At 39.5% G+C, this 18,914-nt stretch overlaps 2 protein-coding genes across 9 annotated transcripts; one reads left to right on the top strand and one right to left on the bottom strand.

Moving 5' to 3' along the window:
• Positions 1-812: 812 nt before the first annotated feature.
• On the bottom strand, positions 813-9,816 carry LOC146653714 (uncharacterized). Of its 8 annotated transcripts, none has more exons than XM_085380462.1 (25): positions 9,680-9,816; positions 8,993-9,138; positions 8,756-8,851; positions 8,174-8,245; positions 6,246-6,348; positions 5,853-5,893; positions 5,457-5,528; positions 5,210-5,287; positions 5,044-5,115; positions 4,856-4,942; positions 4,632-4,745; positions 4,424-4,525; positions 4,206-4,322; positions 3,960-4,043; positions 3,717-3,753; positions 3,573-3,613; positions 2,910-2,952; positions 2,724-2,818; positions 2,509-2,613; positions 2,374-2,430; positions 2,189-2,254; positions 1,983-2,090; positions 1,783-1,875; positions 1,600-1,683; positions 813-1,416 (listed from the first exon to the last, which is right to left on the bottom strand). In XM_085380462.1, exons 1-25 carry the CDS (start codon positions 9,741-9,743, stop codon positions 1,114-1,116), a joined length of 2,280 nt encoding a protein of 759 aa, XP_085236588.1. In that variant the 5' UTR covers positions 9,744-9,816; the 3' UTR covers positions 813-1,113. The 8 variants fall into 8 exon arrangements, with proteins under 8 accessions (XP_085236588.1, XP_085236592.1, XP_085236587.1 ...); XM_085380466.1 differs by having other exon boundaries at positions 814-1,416; positions 2,189-2,245; positions 2,512-2,613; positions 2,724-2,821; XM_085380461.1 differs by having other exon boundaries at positions 814-1,416; positions 2,512-2,613; positions 2,724-2,821.
• A 1,699-nt stretch (positions 9,817-11,515) lies between these two features.
• Positions 11,516-18,191, top strand: tp53i13 (tumor protein p53 inducible protein 13). The gene is made up of 9 exons (XM_085380838.1): positions 11,516-11,984; positions 12,154-12,231; positions 12,533-12,568; positions 12,985-13,043; positions 13,747-13,825; positions 15,647-15,775; positions 16,105-16,305; positions 16,422-17,412; positions 17,543-18,191. Exons 1-9 carry the CDS (start codon positions 11,868-11,870, stop codon positions 17,647-17,649), a joined length of 1,797 nt encoding a protein of 598 aa, XP_085236964.1. The 5' UTR covers positions 11,516-11,867; the 3' UTR covers positions 17,650-18,191.
• The last annotated feature ends 723 nt before the right edge of the window (positions 18,192-18,914 follow it).

An 18,914-nucleotide genomic window follows, 5' to 3' on the forward strand; every position in this document is an offset into this window, starting at 1 on the left:
TTAACCTGCAATTGTGGATGGCACAGTGAACTGTGCTCACAGACAATGATTTCTGGAAGTGGTCCTGAGCCTGTGCAGTGATTTCCATGACCTGTAGTTATGTCACATGCTATAATATTACACATCTAAAACAGAAGATGGCACCAGAGCTTCTGTAACATAAATTTTATGCAATATATTCAGACTTTCTTTCTATATATTCAGGATTCATTTGATTTATTCATTCACTATATTTGAGTTTTAATTCAATATATACAGGCTTTCATTTAATTTATTTGAGGCTAATTCCATGTATAGATACACATACATATTGGAATCTCAAATACTGTGTGACAATGGCACTGCTGCTTTCTGAAAGACATATGGCTTGTGCTGCCTTGCTCTTAACTCCATGCAGCAGCAAAAGCCATTGGGTCTGGGGGAACACCTGCGCGTGTCACAACTGTGTCCCACTGTAACATAAATTCGGGCAACCATAATTACTGGGGCACATGGTCCACATGGGTCCAAAAATGACACAGCACAACACACATTTAAAACCATATGCTCAACCTAGTAATCAGTGCAGTGCATACCGCTTTCTATGTCAAGGGGTAACAGAGGTGATCAATTGTGGTTCAGCAATTGAATGGAGTTGCTAAAGAATAAAGCAACTCCTTTTATCTTTTATAATTTGTATTTCCTGACAGTAGTTTAGAGTAGTTACATGTATAAAATATTTACATTGTAATTAACTGTAGATATAGAATTTACTGCTTATAATGAAAGCAGCCTCTAGTAGAAAGTGCTGATGCACCAACTAGTAATAATAACAGCAAACACAAACCACAAACATGAATTCATGCTCTTTTATTTCTCAAACCTTTAACCTGTTGTGATCATAAATTGACATTTCCTCCACCAATTGACAAGTTTACAACTGTCAATTGTAAACTTGTCAATTTTAAAAACACAAATCTTTTCTCTCTAATCAAGCGGTGTATTTATTTTGTAAAATTTACTCCAATGAAATCATGACCCAAGGTAACATCATTAAAGCATTCATGATTACATTTAAGTGCTTCCATTGTGATGTAGGCCAGATTTTGGCTGATAACTAAGATCTATGAAATCTTAATATTGGTAAGGTCTGGGCCCTGACAGCAGATCCTTTGAGGTGAAGTGACTAGTGGAGTGTGTCGTGCTGTCTCCAGTCTTCTTCGGGGTGCCCATCAGGCTCTCCATGTAGCTGGGACGTTTGATTACAAGGGATGGCTTGGTGGCAGCTGAAGAACTCACAGGATGCAGCTTCAAGGCGGGAGATGTAAGAGACACATTGGGAGTATCACTTGGCTTGGAGCTGGCAGAAGGTCCACCACCACCTGAGGCTGAAATGCTGGTTTTAGAGTGGCTGCTTTGCTCACCATCAAGGTGGTCCTGGAAATGAACATTAACAATCCATTTTGAACATTTTTAGATTAAAAGCTTTTTTTGTTGTTTCTATTGATTTCACTTCCCGAGGAGCCAAAACTTCGGTAAAAAAGAATAACACTAAAATTATTATTTGTCATTTTTCTTTCATATAATCTGATGATATTAGCATGTTACAGGTCATTTTACCTGTTCCTCCCTTTTCTCACTCTCCTCCTTTTTATTTTCCTTGTCGCTGTCACTACCAGAGGAGCCTGAACTGGAGCTTGAGTCCTGCTCAGAGAGGAAGCATTAGAAACTCATCAACTCACAAATATGATTACCAAAATGAGCAGAGACACATTTTTTTTCCATCACACAGAGTAGAACTACCTTCTTTTTGTCTTTCTTCTTCTTGTCTTTCTTCTTTTTCTTCTTCTTGTCATCATCACTGCTGGAAGAAGAACCCGAAGAGGAACTGGAATCCTGGGATGTAAATATGATAGTGAGGTCACACAATCATAAGACGGATAGGAACCAGAGTTTTGAAAATATACAAAGGAGGAGGAGGCAGTGAGTCCACTCTTCTTTACCTTTTTCTTGTCTTTCTTCTTCTTTTTCTTCTTATCCTTCTTCTTCTTTTTCTTCTTATCATCATCACTAGAAGAATCACTTGAGGAGCTTGATGAAGAAGAAGAATCCTGGACAAAAAACAAGGAACATATTTCATTTAGAGGAATTACAGTAGCTTATAAATAAATAAAGTCAACCTAAAACCTTAAAGTGGATGGCCCCTCACCTTCTTTTTCTTCTTCTTCTTCTTCTTCTTGTCCTTCTTCTTCTTCTTCTTCTTCTTCTTCTTTTTCTAAATACGAAAAAGAAGACTCAATTTAAATTGTGCAATCTTCTATCTTTCATCATTTTGAGTGCGGCAAATGTGTTTGCAAAGACGAAAATGGCAATATTTGTAGATGTTCTTCTCACCTTGTCATCATCACTATCGGAGGAAGAAGAGGAGCTATCATCAGAAGAGCTAGAATCCTAGAAAGTGCATCAGTCAGTCAGTAACAGAAATACACGATTTTCTGTAAAATATATATTTAGACTTTTTCTAGCCACCTTCTTCTTCTTCTTCTTTGTCTGCTTCTTCTTCTTTTTCTTCTTCTTTTTCTTCTTTTCATCTTCACTATCAGAGGAAGAAGAAGAAGAAGAAGAGCTGGAATCCTGTAAAAGAGTTGAACAATTACAAGTTTAATTTATTATTATTAGTATATATTATTATTAGTAGTAGTACTGTTATTAGAGTTCTGTATGGGTAGCTGACAATCTTTTACCTTTTTCTTTTTCATTTTCTTCTTTTTGTCCTTCTCTTCCCCTCCTCCTTCATCATCACTCAGGTTGCCATCCTCAGGTACTGCCTCTACTCCCCCTGCTAGACAGGAAACATCATTGCCATCAATACCATTGCCAATGCCATCAATGCTATTTGATCTATGTAAGAGCTAGAGAAGCATACATACCAGCCAATGTAGAGGAGACTTTGCAATCGTCTGAAGTTTGAAGCTGTCATGGGAAAGGAAAGTAACTATTATATCTTTTTCTTTCTGTCATGCCTTTCTATATAAAACCAGGACGTGGTCACCATGATGTGACCACTCCTGTTTGTAGGCTCCCTAAAGCACTGAGTCAGCTGTAAACATTTAATTTTTCTCAACATGGGGAGAAACCAAGGACACTGAAAACTCCTGTGGAATCATCTTTTCAATGAAGCAACAAACTCCAGAGCAAGAAAAATTAAACAAAAAAAAAAAACTGTAGGTCTTCTGTTAGCCACTTGAGGCTGATCCCAAAAACCTGTCAGCTCCATTAATCTCTCTCAAGCTTTTGTCTCTTGTGCACCGTCATCTTTAGCTATCCCGGTACTTCTTATCTAGGCTAGCAACTTGACAGCCACACAATAAATTTGCACTGAACCATTCTCAGCTTTATCATCTTTTCTGAGTCCAACAGGGCAATCATAATATATAAAAGGAACATCATGCAGTCCTTACTTAAACCTGAAACTGGCAACCGAGAAAAATTATCATGAATAAGTTTGCATCGGCTGTCGCTCTTTTGTTTGCACGTATTGAGTTTGTGCATGCAGGTGTAGTGTGAAAAGTATGCGTGAGCAAATATTTCACCTTGCCAGGAACCTTTTCATCTGGTCCTGGAATCACACCACCTACAAAAATGGAGAAAAGGCAACCAAAAGGATCAACATAATGTAAATGTTTGGCTACTGTGATTTATATTACTGTGCACAAGAGCAAGTAGAAAACACTCACCTGCTGCTGACAGAACAATATCACTCTGCTCTTCATCCTGAAAGAAGACACAGAAGCACACGCACACAGTTAAGCTAAAAAAAATAAACTTCACAAACTTTCAAAATGATAAAAGCTGAGTTGTTAGGAATCATTTCCTGATAGTGAAAAGCCAGTGAGAGGGCAAATGTGTTCACTGTGGGCGGGTTATCACAGAGCAACAGGACTGATGCTTTTATTAAACACAAACACAAGTTACTTTACTTTTTTCTCATCGTCCTCCTTCTTCTTGTCCTTTTTCTTTTTCTCCTTGTCACTGTCAGAAGATGAGGATGAAGAGCTGGAATCCTGCATTAAGGAAAAGAAACATCATTCATCTTGTTGTTTAAATAAAGAAATGAAACCCCTATGGTAAGGTTTCTTCTTCATTGTTCATGCCTGGATACTGACTGTATATTTTGTAACGTCATATGAATGTAAGAGGACAACAAACATCCACATCTGTTTGACCTTTTTCTTGTCCTTCTTTTTCTTCTTCTTCTTGTCCTTTTTCTTCTTCTTCTTTTTCTTCTTCTCATCCTCACTATCAGAAGAAGAAGAAGAGGAGGAGCTATTTGAGCTGCAGTCCTGTGGAAAAATGAATATATTTAAAACAAAATATCATCAATGAACTGTGATACAGAAATAGAGAAATTAGTCAGTTGAAAATTAAGAACCTCAGGCATTACCTTCTTCTTTTTCTTCTTCTTGTCCTTTTTCTTCTTCTTTTTCTTCTTGTCATCCTCGCTGTCAGAAGAAGATGAAGAAGAGGAGCTATCTGAGCTGGAGTCCTGTGGAAAAACAAATGTATTTAAAACAAAAAAGTCTTAATGAACTTTTAAACACAAGTGAAATAGAAAGATTAGTCACTTGAAAATTAAGACGCTTGGACAATACCTTTTTCTTTTTCTTGTCCTTGTCCTTTTTCTTCTTCTTTTTTTTCATCTTGTCATCCTCACTGTCAGAAGAGGATGAAGAAGAAGAGCTATCAGAAGACGAGGAGCTGGAGTCCTGTGAAAGGAAAAAATATAGTTAACACACAAAAATCTCTTTAATAAATGAGTTTTAACACAGAAGTAAAATACATTATTCACTTGAAAATTAAGAAACACGGGGAATACCTTCTTCTTTTTCTTCTTCTTCTTGTCTTTTTTCTTCTTCTTTTTCTTCTTGTCATCCTCGCTATCAGAAGAAGAGGAGCTGGAGTCCTGTGAGAAAGGAATAAAAAGTATTCACATAAAATCTATTTCTGTCTGCACATTAACACAGACACATCAGGCAGACAGACACATCATAGTGATGTTCATACCTTCTTCTTCTTCTTTTTCTTCTTCTTCTTCTTGTCATCTTCACTGTCAGAAGATGAAGAAGAGCTGGATTGCTGTGAGAAAGGAATAAAAAGTATTAAGTATAAATCATTCTCTGTCTTTTTCCTCAGAGTTACATACATGTGGTGACAATGGTGAGTTTCACACCTTCTTCTTTTTCTTCTTCTTCTTCTTTTCGTCCTCACTGTCAGATGATGAACTATCAGATGATGAGGAAGAAGATTCCTAGGACAGAGGACGTATAATACATATTCATTAACATAGTCTACCATACCTACCATAGTCTACCTTTGTCTCTGTCATTTGTCATTTATGGTATGTTGAAATTTGATAGTCTTATTAAACAATTAGTCGTCGTACAATTTGCCAGTTTTGGAGGGGAAATTAAACCCACTTTCTTCTTCTTTTCCTTCTTCTTCTTCTTTTCCTTCTTCTTGTCATCCTCATCATCTGATGAGCTAAAATCCTGAGACAAATAAAAATAAAATTACAATGATAAGTTTGGAATGTTTTGATGTATTGTGCTCTGTTTTTCACACAACCGAGTGGATTGGTGGATCGGTACACAGGACCTATATGATTGATTCAAATTAAGAATTTTTTTCTCTGCTAAACATGTACGGCATGTAAATTATGGTTTGCAATACATTTCTCATGAATCTGATGAAATCCTGATGAAAAAACATGTTGGTCGATTAATAAAGCTGTTCTCTATACCACAGGTGTTACTGGAGCGTCGACCTCTTTAGCAATGCAATGTATAAAATTACAGACTTGAGTTGTTTCTCACCTGACCAAGATCGTCTGCATGTTTTATTTGGCCATTGGAACCTGGTAAGATTGAATGCAACAAAATGCAATGCATTAGTTTAATCATTCTGGAAACAAAAAGACATTTTGTTATGTAAACAGCTGGTCTACTATGATCACAGAATGTGGGGTTGCAGGATGGTTTAGGACATGTTGTTATAAAGGGGATCTAGACACAGCCCCCATTCTGGCTTTGTGAGCTGACCTCAGCACTACTCCACGATAACCCAATGAATGTTCAGTATCTGTTTGTGAACGGCAAATTAAACAAACTAGCCGTTTGATTTAATTGAAATTTCAGGTTCATCGAGCGAACGCTGCAAACCAGAAATCAAGAACAAACTGTCATCGTGAAATAGCGTAGATCACCTACCAGCCTGAGATATGACGACACTGTCGTGGATATACTCTTTCTCCTTGTCTTTTTTCTTCTTCTTTTCCTTCTCCTTTTTCTTCTTCTTCTTTTTCTTTTCATCCTGCCAGGAAACATTGAACAGCAGTTGTTTCGTAAATGCATTTTTATTTCGCGTGTATTCATGCAGTGTTGCATTTGTATTAATAAAAAAGACTCGGGAGAAGGATTCAAAATCAGACATCAAAACCAACTCACAGTATGCACATCCACGCATAACCATGCATGAGCAGTGATGCATGGAAGCATGCACACAATGGATATGTTACTGTATTCTCGTGATAAGACACATAACTTTCTCAGACACAACTCATGGGTAGCTGGATGAGATCCAAAAGATATCATTGTTAATGGGCGTGTTCCTCTCACATAGTTTGTCATTTCAGATCAGGACATTAAAGTCTATCGCCTGTTGAGAAATCATTTCTGCTGCTCTGTATACTTATTTTTGAGACCTTCTACTTCAGTAAGTTAAATAAAGTCACAATAAAGCTCATCAGTTGTTAAGTCCTATCCGAGGTGACCCACTAGGTGGTTAACTGGTTGTTGCTTTGTGTCTTTGACCTTTGTCTTTTTATCTTAAAATCATGCAATAGCAAAATAACTGGCTTTTCCTGAGTCTCCAGTCTTTACACCCACATCATGTCATCATATGACTGCAGTCATCTAAAAGTTGCAAAATTGGAAAACTAGACAAAACTGGAATTGCGAGTCATTGTGTGCTCCTTGAGTTATTTTAAGAGCTGAAATTGACAAGAGCAGGGAGAAGACTGGCGTGCTTATCTATCAGTTTGCTGAGAGACAGGATAAAAATGCAGTTTTTAGATTCAATCCACCCTAAATATTCACTGAACAGACAACATCTTTAGACAGTATCCTCACTGGAGGCAGATACATAATTAAATGGGACAATCAATCCCATGTGAGCCGATTTGAAATTGTGCTTCCAGCCAAGGACTTTGTATAGCTGCTTTTCGTAAGGATTTACATAAACAAAACTGCAAAACTCTCCAAGTGTTTGGAAGGGTATTCACATAAGCAAACATCAATTAATGACTGTAAGCAATGTTGTCATGACTAAGTCATGTAATGGCAGCACCTGGTAAATGACAGGTTAGAGCAGGCATGGAGCTGCAAGGGAGTCGTGTTTTTCTACTTGGTAATAAGCACATACAGAAGCTACATGTGAGCAAGAAAACCCTGGCTTCTCCTAAAACCTGAATCTATTAATAAAGGTGAAAATTCTAATGAAAACAGACCAGTCACATGATCACAGAAATTACACACTTATTCAGATTTATTACATTAGAATTGAAGGCTCTAGATCAGCCATCAATCATTACAACTTACTTCTGTCGAGGGTCTGCTGTTGTGTTTGACTTTGTGTCTCATGTGTCAACATACAGAGAACAAAAGCGCTCTGGACAGCCCTCACAAAACTCTTTTGGATGCCTGACCTTAGCAGGAGCTTTTAAAAAAGGCTCTCAAAGACCCATCACAGGATCTGTGGTTAGGTGTAAATGTGTGTGTCATGCATGTGGGTGTGCGGATAAAACTGCTTTGTCACTTTATCAGCAAAACTACAATTTACCAATAAACACAAAGTGCTCTGCACGGATGCATCAGCAACATTTTGGTGCACACTTTTGCTCACACTGACTAGTTAAAAATGCCCCAGTGTTACAAGTGGTGTGTGACAAACTGTGACCTCCATATCAAATAGTGGTTGGAAATAACACGAGGCATTCGGTCTGAAAGTTGAAGTGGCTGTTCGAGAAGTGTTTTTCTTCCATGGCTCCACATGTGAAGATCGCATTTATTTCGATTTCTGTTGAACAAATAATTTTCCTCTTGAAACCCTGATCAGCACATGCCAATCTGCAATTTACCTCACTATCACTGTCTGAGGAGCTACTGGAGGAAGATGAAGATGAAGAAGAGGAGGAGGAGGAGCTGGAGCTCTGTTAAGAAAGAAGGAGAATATTAGTGCTTAATTTTACGTACAGAAGTTTATGTAAACAATCTTTTGTTTATGAAACGATACATGAGAAGGAATGAGCCATGGCCAACACGCCCCAGTGAGTTTCTGTCATACGAGGGTAAGTTGTGTCTGTGACTGCATATGGGAGAGGCCCTTCAGGCACTTGGCAACACACATAAAGGAAAACTCCACAAACAAGCACACATGCACACACCTATCCCTGCTATGTCGTTAACCACTTGTGCAAAAAGCGACAGTTGAGCCACACATGGAACAAACGATTCTCTCCTGTTTGGCTGTACTCCACTCCTCTGTAAGAAGCTGTAACTCATGATTTCAGCACCACATGTGCTCCCGTCAGGACAAATCCTTAAGAAAACTGCTGAGTTAACTTAGCAGATACCAGAAAATATTTACAAACAAAAAATTCCAAATACAATCAATACCGTTTTCATCGGCAGTTCACTTTACTGAACTCTGTCACACTTACTTTCTTCTTCTTCTTTTTCACCTTCTTTTTCTTCTTTTCTTTCTTGCCGATACCCTCATCTTCGCTGTCTGGAGAGCTGTCAAGTGAATACATCTCCTGGTAAACACAAGAGAGGAGAAAGTACATGTGTTATCTTCAGTGGGGATATTGAGCCTGTGAACAGAGCTGCTTTAATTGCTTCACTGTCATTAGATAATGGAGAAGTCACAACATGTGTGCTTTGTTTCTCCTGCTCACCTCATCTCCTGTTCCTGCAGGTTTCCCGATCTGAGTCTTGTCTCCCTGCGTCTTGGCCAGCTCCGCAGGCCCTTCTACTTCAGCCGGGGGCTGCGAACCGCCAGAGGGCACCGCTGCAGGCTCGACGCCTGCAGTGTCTCCTCCACCTGCAGTTAAACAATTCAGGTGAGCAGTGTTACAAATATCTGCCTGAAAGACATCAATTTTTCTGAACGCTCAACTAATGAGTAATCTGTATATACAAACATCTGTCTTATCAGCCTATTTTTAACATGCACTTTTAATAAAATATTAAAATAAATAAAAAACACATATGACAGCATCATATGCCAGGACGTCCTTGTTATCCAACTTTCTTAAAAGGACAGCCAGGTTAAAACAAAGAAATTAAAAATCAGTCATCAACACTAAAACTGTGCCTGCATATACTTTATAGTTGGCTATAAATCAGTGAATACTCTAATAATTAACAATTTGGGGAAGTGCCACACCCCTGACAGCAGGAGAAAGGTTTAAAAAGAGCCTGCTGTCTACAAATATGAAGCGGTAGGAGTGCATCAGCTGCAATCTCCCTGCAGCGGTTATTCTGCACATTTAAAAAGGCATTATCCAAAAATAAATACATTTAATCCACACTTTTCAAACTGTAAAAGAAAAAAGAAACAAGCCAGTTAACAAATAGCAAACCTTTGAGGAGGGTGGACTCCATTTCGGTCCAGTTCTCTCCTCTGTCCAGGAGTCCAGGTCTCATCTGACAAAGCCACCTGATCACATTTATAACAAGGTGTGGGTGTGTGGAGCCCTGGGGTGGAGAAACAGGGAGAGCCAAAAGCAGAAACTTCCCCACATCAGTTTCAAAATAAAGGTCACTATAAAAGAAAGTCACCAATCAGTTCTGACTGTTATCTTTTTTTTGTACCCACTACTTATTTTTCACCACGAAAAGTTCACGGCTGTCTTTTAAGAGGATAGCTGATTATCTGATCTAATTCTCTAAATTGTATTTATTTGCCTCAGTCTTATTCAGAAAGCTGCTTACATACATTGTATTTGACTGTCACCATCTGTTTGTGTTAGTTACTTAGCTTGAAAGGCTGGTTTACCTGTGCAAACAGGTGGTGCTAGTTTTATGACTGGAATGTAGCCTGTGGGCATTATCTGCATGAATTAAAACATTTGGAAAGTGTTGCAGAAGGAGGATTACCATTGCTCTAGCAAGTCAAAGCAGGGAATTATCAAAAATAAATAAATAAATGTAACTATCCATGATTCCAAAATGTAGGAATAGGTTTAGGGGAATAAAGCTCTTTGCCTTTAATGTGGAGCATTAAAGGAAAAAATAGAAAGAGAGAGAGAAGTGATTTAATCATGTTGCTGCTATGTCGCCTCCTAGAGGAGGATCATGGTTAACTTAAAACCACAACATTCTGCTAAGCAGGGGTGTTCCTGGGCCACATACAATCTTTTTGATCTGGAGTGAGAAAAATAAAAATAAACTGAGAAACTTTATTTAAAAAGGAAGGATTTGTGTTATTAAAATTTTATTAAAGTGCAACAAAGTGCATTCTGAAGATGTTTAAATGCTTAGAAAAACTAAAACCATGAGTCCAAATGCAATTTGCCCCATTCAAAGTTTTGCCAAATGCTAGAATGCAGTAAAATGCAATAGTGCTTTCCGAAAGTCTTTCAAAGGTTTTTTCCCACCCATTTTCAGTCCAGTTCTTGTACAGACCCTTTTTAGAAGTTTCTTTTTAAACCCACTTAACGCTGAGCTGTGAATTATTCAAGCATAAAAAATGTACCTGAGCATTTAATGCCCTTCAAGAGGCCCGGAGAAGAATAGGCAATGTAAGAAATGACAAGAAAGCTTGGCTAAGAGAGTTCAGGCTGTTGTAAAGAATAAAAGTGTTCATCTTAAATATTGACTTTCATATATGTTATTATCATACAAAGTCTTTTTGCCTTATATACTTTTTTCCATGCATATTTGCACATCTTCAATAAACCAATAAAGTGAGACGTGGCTCAGAGAACTGTAAGGACTTTACTGCAATTTTCACACTTTGCAGTTAGTCAGCGGGACAACACAGGCCCTTTCACTGGTCCCCGAGCCGCGTGTTTGATACCTCTGAATCTGTTTCTTCGTCGCTTCCGTAGTACAACTGGTCAGTGAAGTTAGCTAAAAAGGCTACAGGCTTGAGATCCGGAAATGGGGGCTTAAATAAGAGCGAAATGAAGTCCCACAATACCACTTGAAGATTAAAAAATAATAATCAAAATGCATTTTAAATATATATATATATATATATATATATATATATATATATATATATATATATATATATATATATATATATATATATATATATATATATATATATACATTTATTTATTTATTTATTTATTTATTTATTTTTAATTCCTCTTGAATACAACTAATATGTGGAAAGAGAAGCAACTTTAGGTAAGGTCAACGGTCAACGGAAGACAGCAGGTTTATTTTGAAATTTATCCGGAAGAAGTTACGGCGTGTAGCTGTATCTTAGGTTGTATACCAAACTCTGGCGAAGGATAGAAATACGCTTTCTTTTATTTACGTTTTTTGTGTTTTAAATCACGAGTTTGTCAGTCTAGTTTAACTTCATAATGTAGAGGAGCTAGCTAACGCTCGTTTGCTAGCGGAAAGCCGGCACAGAGGGACGGTTACTTTGTTGACCCTCATCCGCACGTCTTACCGCTCTTTGGTCATGTTTCTGTACCCAACACATTTTCTGTTTTGGGGCATTTTAAAGGGTCACTTCTTCGGCCACTCTGTACGTGGAGGACCTACGGTGCGCTATGACTTCTAGCTAAACTCGACTGATTGGTCGTCGTCATGCCGAGAGAAGCGACGTCCGCTCCGCTGACGGTGACTGTGCTGGCAGTGCTGTGGGTCAGTGTGGGTCGGTGCCATGTCTTCGGATCTCTGGGGCAAGGATGTGATAATGGAAAGGTAACAGTCTCACTACCTGTGTGTGTCTGCTGGTGTAAATAAAATCCATGTTTTAAGTCATATGGTTTATAACCTAGTATTGGTGATTAAAATGCACTTATTTTACGTGTGTGTGTGTGTGTGTGTGTGTGTGTGTGTGTGTGTGTGTGTGTGTGTGTGTGTGAGATAGCTCTCTTTGGAGAGGGACCTGCCTGCGGATGCTGTTTATTGGGACTGTGCTGCGTCTGCATGGCCAGAGTTTACTCAGGTAAACATGGAAATTCATACACCTTAGTCTAACAAATTACCACCATAATCACTGTGGCTCATATGGGAGGGGTGTGGTGCACTTACACCGGTTGCCAGGAAATGCAAACAATCATATGAATGAGACTGTTGTGATAAACCCTGCACACACAGCAAATGAGCTGTGTGTGCAAATGAGCAAATTCGACCCACTTCGAATCACCTTGCGGCTTCACACTGTTACATATGTAACAGTGTGTAGTTAGTTGTTGGGGTTGCTTTGTTCCCAGATTACAAGTGTTCCTTCTAATTCCTCTTTTCAGAGACTTCCGAGTATTGACACAGCGTACAATCCTGAGGTGAGTAAACACCAGGCAGTTTACTTAAGAATCTCATATCTGGACTTTTTACGCAACCTTTGGCCCTCTAAACATAAAGCATGACTTGGTTATCTCCTAAAATCAAAGTGCAACTGGATAACACTTCAAACAAGTCCCATTCACAGTTCACTAAATTTGAACCCAATTCATTCTTTTATTTTCTTAACCATTTTTTCCTCATGTACTGTCCTGAGGGAGCTGAAGCCTCTCGCAGCTGACATTTGAAACCAGTACATGTATTAGCTCAAAAGCTTTACCAAGCAAGTGTGTTAGTTGCAACAAGATTCAGTTTGAGTTAACCAAACCAGCTTTTTTGCTTAGTAAAAGTAATTTGTGTGAAATTTACTAGAAGCTAACTAAGTGTTTGTCTTGTGTGCTTGATGTTTTCATTTCAGCCAGCTAGGCAGATATGCATGGATAAATCTATCTCCTACTATCACCGCATTCCTAACAGGTGAGTGTACAGGTTGATGAGTAAGTTCACTAGAGCTGCAGAATACCTTACTGGATGGCCATACAATTATTTCTGTTTTTACAAAGAGCTGACAGATACACAAGCTTAGTATTGTTACAAAAAGCATTGTTTTACTACATTAAAGCAAGCAACACACTGGTCACTTTATGTGGTACACATTGGTAATACCGAGTTTGACCTCTTTTGGCTTCAGAACTACCTTAATTCTCTAGAATGGTGTAGATTCAACAAGGTGCTGCACACGTTCCTCAGTATTTGGTCCATATAGACATGATAGCATCACACAGTTGCTATAGATTTTTCAACTGAACATCAGTGTGTTGGCTCTCTTGTTCCAACACTGTATTTTTTCATCTGTAGGCATGAAAAGATCAAGAAAAATATTGAAGAAAAAAATCCTGATTGAGGTTGTCATAATTCATGCATGACAGGGTTAAATAACAATAATTACAATAAAACATGTCATACATATATAGTAACATTAAACGACCAGTGGGTGGCAGGGTATGGAGTGACACATCAGTGTCCAATGTAGTGGTTTATGTGCAATTATACCATCAACACTGACACAAATACAAGTAAACAGCCTTTGAAAGGTGTCCACTAGTGACAACTATGCGTGAAAGGGTTAAGGCTTTTGAAGACATTAACCTGTGTTTCTGTGTCGGTGTTTGTGTTGCAGTGGAGCATACAGACCAATAGGAGCAGAGAGCGGAGAGTACTTGTACTGTCCTCCTCAGCGGTGGCTCAATAACTTGCAGGTTAGTTGCACTATTGCACATGGTTTGCTGCTGCCTCTGCCTTTGTATCTTCTGAAACATCAGTTTGTCTGTTCATCGGAGAGATATGTGCATCATGTGTATTCTGTGTAAACTGAGCCTTTTTGCAGTACTTTCAGGACATGTGTTTTTCAGCACTCAGTCACATCCACCTTGAGGCCATACTTTATTGATTGACTTACTTTTTTTTCCCCCTCCGCTAGTGTATTGCGTTTAAGCTTATAGTAACAACCTGTTAATTTGGGGGGCGCATTTTCAGTTAGTTTGCAAAACTGTTTTAACAACAAGCAGCGGATCACTTAGAACCAACAGTTAGGAAACCTTTATTCTCACCTCACTGAACTACAACAAAATTATGGGTATCACTGTTTTGTGCATTAAAGTTCATTAAAGCACACAGTACTCCATAACTCACAGCTATACAAATACTAGCGTTTAACAACTAACAGAGTAACTTTATACTGCTAAATAAAAACCACCCTAAACACACCTCCCTATGGTTAATCATCATCACCGTGACAGTGCACTCGTAGTGTTATACAGTGTGCGTTCTTTTTGTGTTTTTAATTCTTGCCCTGTGTGTATTAACATTAAAAAAGGGGGGATTGCTGACAGCAATAAAAAAACCTGGACACACATACTGGTAGCAGAACAGCATTTTCTACAAGGGAGGAGCTAACTGTAAAATGAGAGAAAATGCAGAGTTTTTAGATAAAGTGTTTTGACCTGTCAATGTGGCGAAGGCATCCTGTACCTTTAGCAGAAAAACAGTCCCAAAGCATAAAGTTTCCACCTCTGTGCTTGACTGTGGGGATGGTGATCTTTGGCTCAGGATCAAAACTCTTCGCATTTAATAGAGGGAAACTGTCATTTTGTCATGAAGCATTTATAGCCATACCATGAATAACAATAGCAGGACTGGAGTATTTCTTTGTTTTTCGTTCCTCGATCCATCCTTTTCTTAATCTAGGTTAGGGTATTATACATTCATAACTATGGCCAATTTAAAATCACCCATTAACAAAACAAGCACGTTTCAGCATTTACTTATTTAACTTTTTTAATCACAGCAAACATTTTTAATTGTAACAGTATGGAAAATGTGTATAGTTTGTACGGCCCGCACCAAACAGGTGGCCTCTCCTAAAAGGAAGGCAGCCACCATTATTACACCTGTGCCTTCTCTATGGTGACAAGTAAAAATGTGTAGTGGGAAGGTCAGTCGCCTACCTGTTTTTGGTTTCTGCTTTAGGAAGGAACGCTTGTAAAATCCGAATACAGTAGATAAAAGCACAGAGGAATCGGGCGTTGACAGTAGAACACACACCTAATTCTTGAGTTACAAATTAGCCTTTATAAGATTCCAAGCTGAAACTCATGTTCATATCAAACTGCAGTCGAGACACGGTGTGTAGTTTTAAGTGCAGCTTAAGAGTAAACCAGGCAAGTGTACCAGCAGTTATTTTCTATGTGTTTGGACCCTTGGTAGGAGGGTTGACACAGACTATGAATTTTCCTTGAAAGTCACAGATTTGGCCTCCTGCAGTAATATGCCAGCATATAATGTGGATCACAGCTAGTTCTCAGCTATCGTTCTCCACAGAGAGAACATCGACCAATAGGAATAGTTTTTTTTTTTTTAAAGCAACATTAGAAGGACTAATCAGAAAATGTTATGTTGATACAATGTTTATGTTGTTATAAGCACTTGAGAACATAGATGTTAATTAATCTTAGAATGCTGCAGTAATGGTGGATAATGGGGAGATTCTGGTCACACGTGCGGTGTTCTGTGTTTTGTAGCGTGGAGCGGCGGTTTTGCTCTACCATCCGTGTGCACCACCTCGCGAGCGTCAGATCCTGTCCGACTTGGCTCGCTCCTGTCTGCAGTCCTACATCTTGACCCCACACCCACAGCTCAATAAACACATGGTAAGAAACACTTTCATCAACCTTTGTTTTCATCAGAATTTGTTGGATTTCTGGGATGTTAAACACGGATGCTTGTTAGATTTAATACCATTTCAGATTGGAACTCAGGATCTCGGAGAGAGACAAGATGCAAAAGCATTGTTTGCTTTAAGAAGACTGTTGAGGGTGTTGTCCTGTCATTGAACTGTCAGTTATTCGTTAAAAAGGGCCTTTTTAAGAGCACTCAGGCAGATGGTCTTGTACTTCATGGCATCATGAAGTACAAGATAAGTTTTTAGCCTCTGGGAGAAAGGAAATTTACCGAATGTGTTTCTCTGCTATGTGCTCAGCCTGTAGCTTTTGTGTCCTGGGGTCGCACCTTGGAGCTGTCCACCGCCGCGTCTTTAGACCTCTGTGATTGGCTGGAGGTCAATCACAGAGGTCAGACTTCAAGAAAAGAGTCTGATGGTGTGACGCAGATGAGGAAGTATGCCCTGCTGCTGACCTGGTCAGCAGAGCTGCATCAGCTAGAACAAACAACAAAAATGAAGGTTAGGAAACATGACTCAGGATTGAGCTAGCTTTGTTGAGTTGTGTGATGTTTTTTAACGTACAGACTAGTAAATAAATGAGTAATTTCAGTTGTCTGATATAACTAACATTGCAGGATTCCCTGAGGCAGTGTTGTGAGCGGACCATCTATTCTCTGTTAAGCGGAGCTACAGAGGCTGAACTAGAGCACAGCGTGAAGACCGAACGCTCAAAACAAACAAAAGTGGGAAGCAAAACCAGGCAGATGAGAGCTGCCCTGAAAGTTGTTGACAGCAATGAGAGCAATAACACTATGGCAAATGTCTCCAGAACTGTTCCTCAGCGGTCAGGAGATGGTCAGAATAACAGCAGCACGCTTGGATCATCAGCAGATCAGAGGAAACCCTTTGATCTTTCTAGCTCCAGAGAAGCTCCTCAGGTTCCAACTCAAGCCTCTAAACCCAGGCTCACAGCTCCCTTGGCCTTAAATATCTCTGAGACAGAAGCTCAGAAAGGCCTCAGAAAACTGAACCACTCTCCTGTTTCTGCACATGGTGTGAGCAGTAAACGCACCTTTACCGACAGGCCTGAAGCCCTGATTCTCAAGGAAACAGACTCTATTAAACACAATACCAAAGTGGACAAGTCTAAAGAGAAAATCTTCGACTCATCTGACGGCAACATGGAGGATAATGAAGTGGTAGATGTAAAGGAGAGAGAGCTGGAGCATACGCAGATCCAATGCGCCCCAGGATCTCACCAAAAAAGTGAAAGCACTGGCTCCGACTCTGTGCCTAAACCCCAGTCAGAGGCTCAGGCACAACAGCATCCACAGACAGCCAGCCACAGCCAGCCTATCAGCCGTGACTGCAACAGCTGCGCACCAGGTGAACACTGTGACTGTGTCAAGGCCTCGGGATCAGAGGCCCAAGCTGCTGCTGCTGTTGTATATAGAGAGCTGCAAAGGACCCCGAGGACGGACGAAGCGGCGTGGGCAGCAGCGGCACTAGGCTTCCTGCTGGTTCTCCTGACTCTGTCAGTGCTTCACACTCGTCTGTACCGCCACTGGAGGATCACGCCGAGCCTTTACTGGCACAACCCAAGCGACGACTATGACAGCGTTGCAGGTAACGTCATCAGGGATGAAGAATAGAGCTGTTATGCCCTAATTAAATTAGAATTTTTCTGAAAGATACACATTCTCTTTTAGGTGGAGCTTACAAGCCAAGCTTATTCCTGTTATGTTTTTTCTTCCAGATGTGATCCGTAGAAGGTTGCGAATTGCAAAGAGAAGGCGGAAAAGGGGCAGAAGGCAAGAATGCGTTCTCCTGCCGAGCTCCTCCAGCTCAGATGAATGTCCGTAGAACTGAAAGAAACACCCCCAACACTGTTTGGGAAGAGGGGACCTGAAGGAAAAGAAAAAGGGTGTGTTATGTATGTTGGACTCGTCTTACATGTAGCTGTCTTACACCTACGGTGTGCAGTTTATCTGAGAGAACCTAAATGTTGTAAATTACACACACTATAACAGCCCTACAACCACAATGAACAGGCTCATAGGAATTTGACAGAGGACCCACCATGTCATATTTTTAACATGTGAATATTTTTTAATTGAAAGGACAAAAATGTTTTATCCAAAAGAACGGTTAACTTATAACCAGCCATTCCCCAAATAGTTCCCGAAACTCTTAAGCTTTAAAAATGTTTTCATAATTAGTTTTACAGAAATGTTTTTTAACTGTAAAGGTTTGATATGCGAAATGTAAGTTGCTGTTGTAAGCAACGCTATGTTTGTGTTGTCATACAAACATGTGAATAGCTGCATTCTGGAGATGTGATTGTGTGATTTGTAAAGAGTGAGTCTACAGGTACTTTGATTAAAATTAAAACTGTAAAGTTAGAACATCCAGATCAGTAATGGATGTGTGTGGGGGGGGGAAACAAAATGATCCGGTCTTTTTGAAGGAGGAGGAGAAGAGAACGTGAGTTGAACTGTGATGATCCAGAGCACAATGGAAGGCAGAGTGAAAAGTTTTTGCTGAATGATCTCAAATGTACTTTTGCAGTAAGAAAAAGAAATGCAGGCAAACCCTGGACAATTAAATTGTTTTATTATTTTATTACAAATGTACAGCTTATGAGTTTCCATTACGATTGACCTTTTTAAGTCGTTGTTTTCCCTACTTTACAGTTCTTAATTGTCTTCTGTTAAAAGATAACTCTCCCATCTCCCAAACTGTCGAGCTGTGAAGACACACAGGAATGCGACAGCACAGGCTACAGTGCACTGTCACGGCTGAGAATCTGATGTATGTGTGTGTGTGTGTGTGTTAAAGTCTGGCTGAAGAGTCAATGTTTGTACCTGTGCATGGCTTGGTCCAACCGATAAGGGTGAGTGTCTGATGTTGTCTATGTGCTAAATTCTGAACAGAATGAAGGCATATAAAGTCTGCAAAGTGTGACAAAACTGACACAAGCATTAAACATTCACACTAGAGGCACCCTATGTAGTGTCCACTAACTCAGAGGAGGACTGGGCCATGTGCGTTTTTAAGACCCCCCCCTCCTCGTGATCTTTTGAGATGACTGTAGTGTTAAGCCCAAGTGTGCTTCAGTCCATACCCCC

This window comes from Rhamphochromis longiceps, linkage group LG14 (genome assembly GCF_057381845.1).
Source record: "Rhamphochromis longiceps isolate RC_006_pf linkage group LG14, R_longiceps_female_GT1.1, whole genome shotgun sequence".
In the NCBI taxonomy this organism is placed as follows: domain Eukaryota; kingdom Metazoa; phylum Chordata; class Actinopteri; order Cichliformes; family Cichlidae; genus Rhamphochromis; species Rhamphochromis longiceps.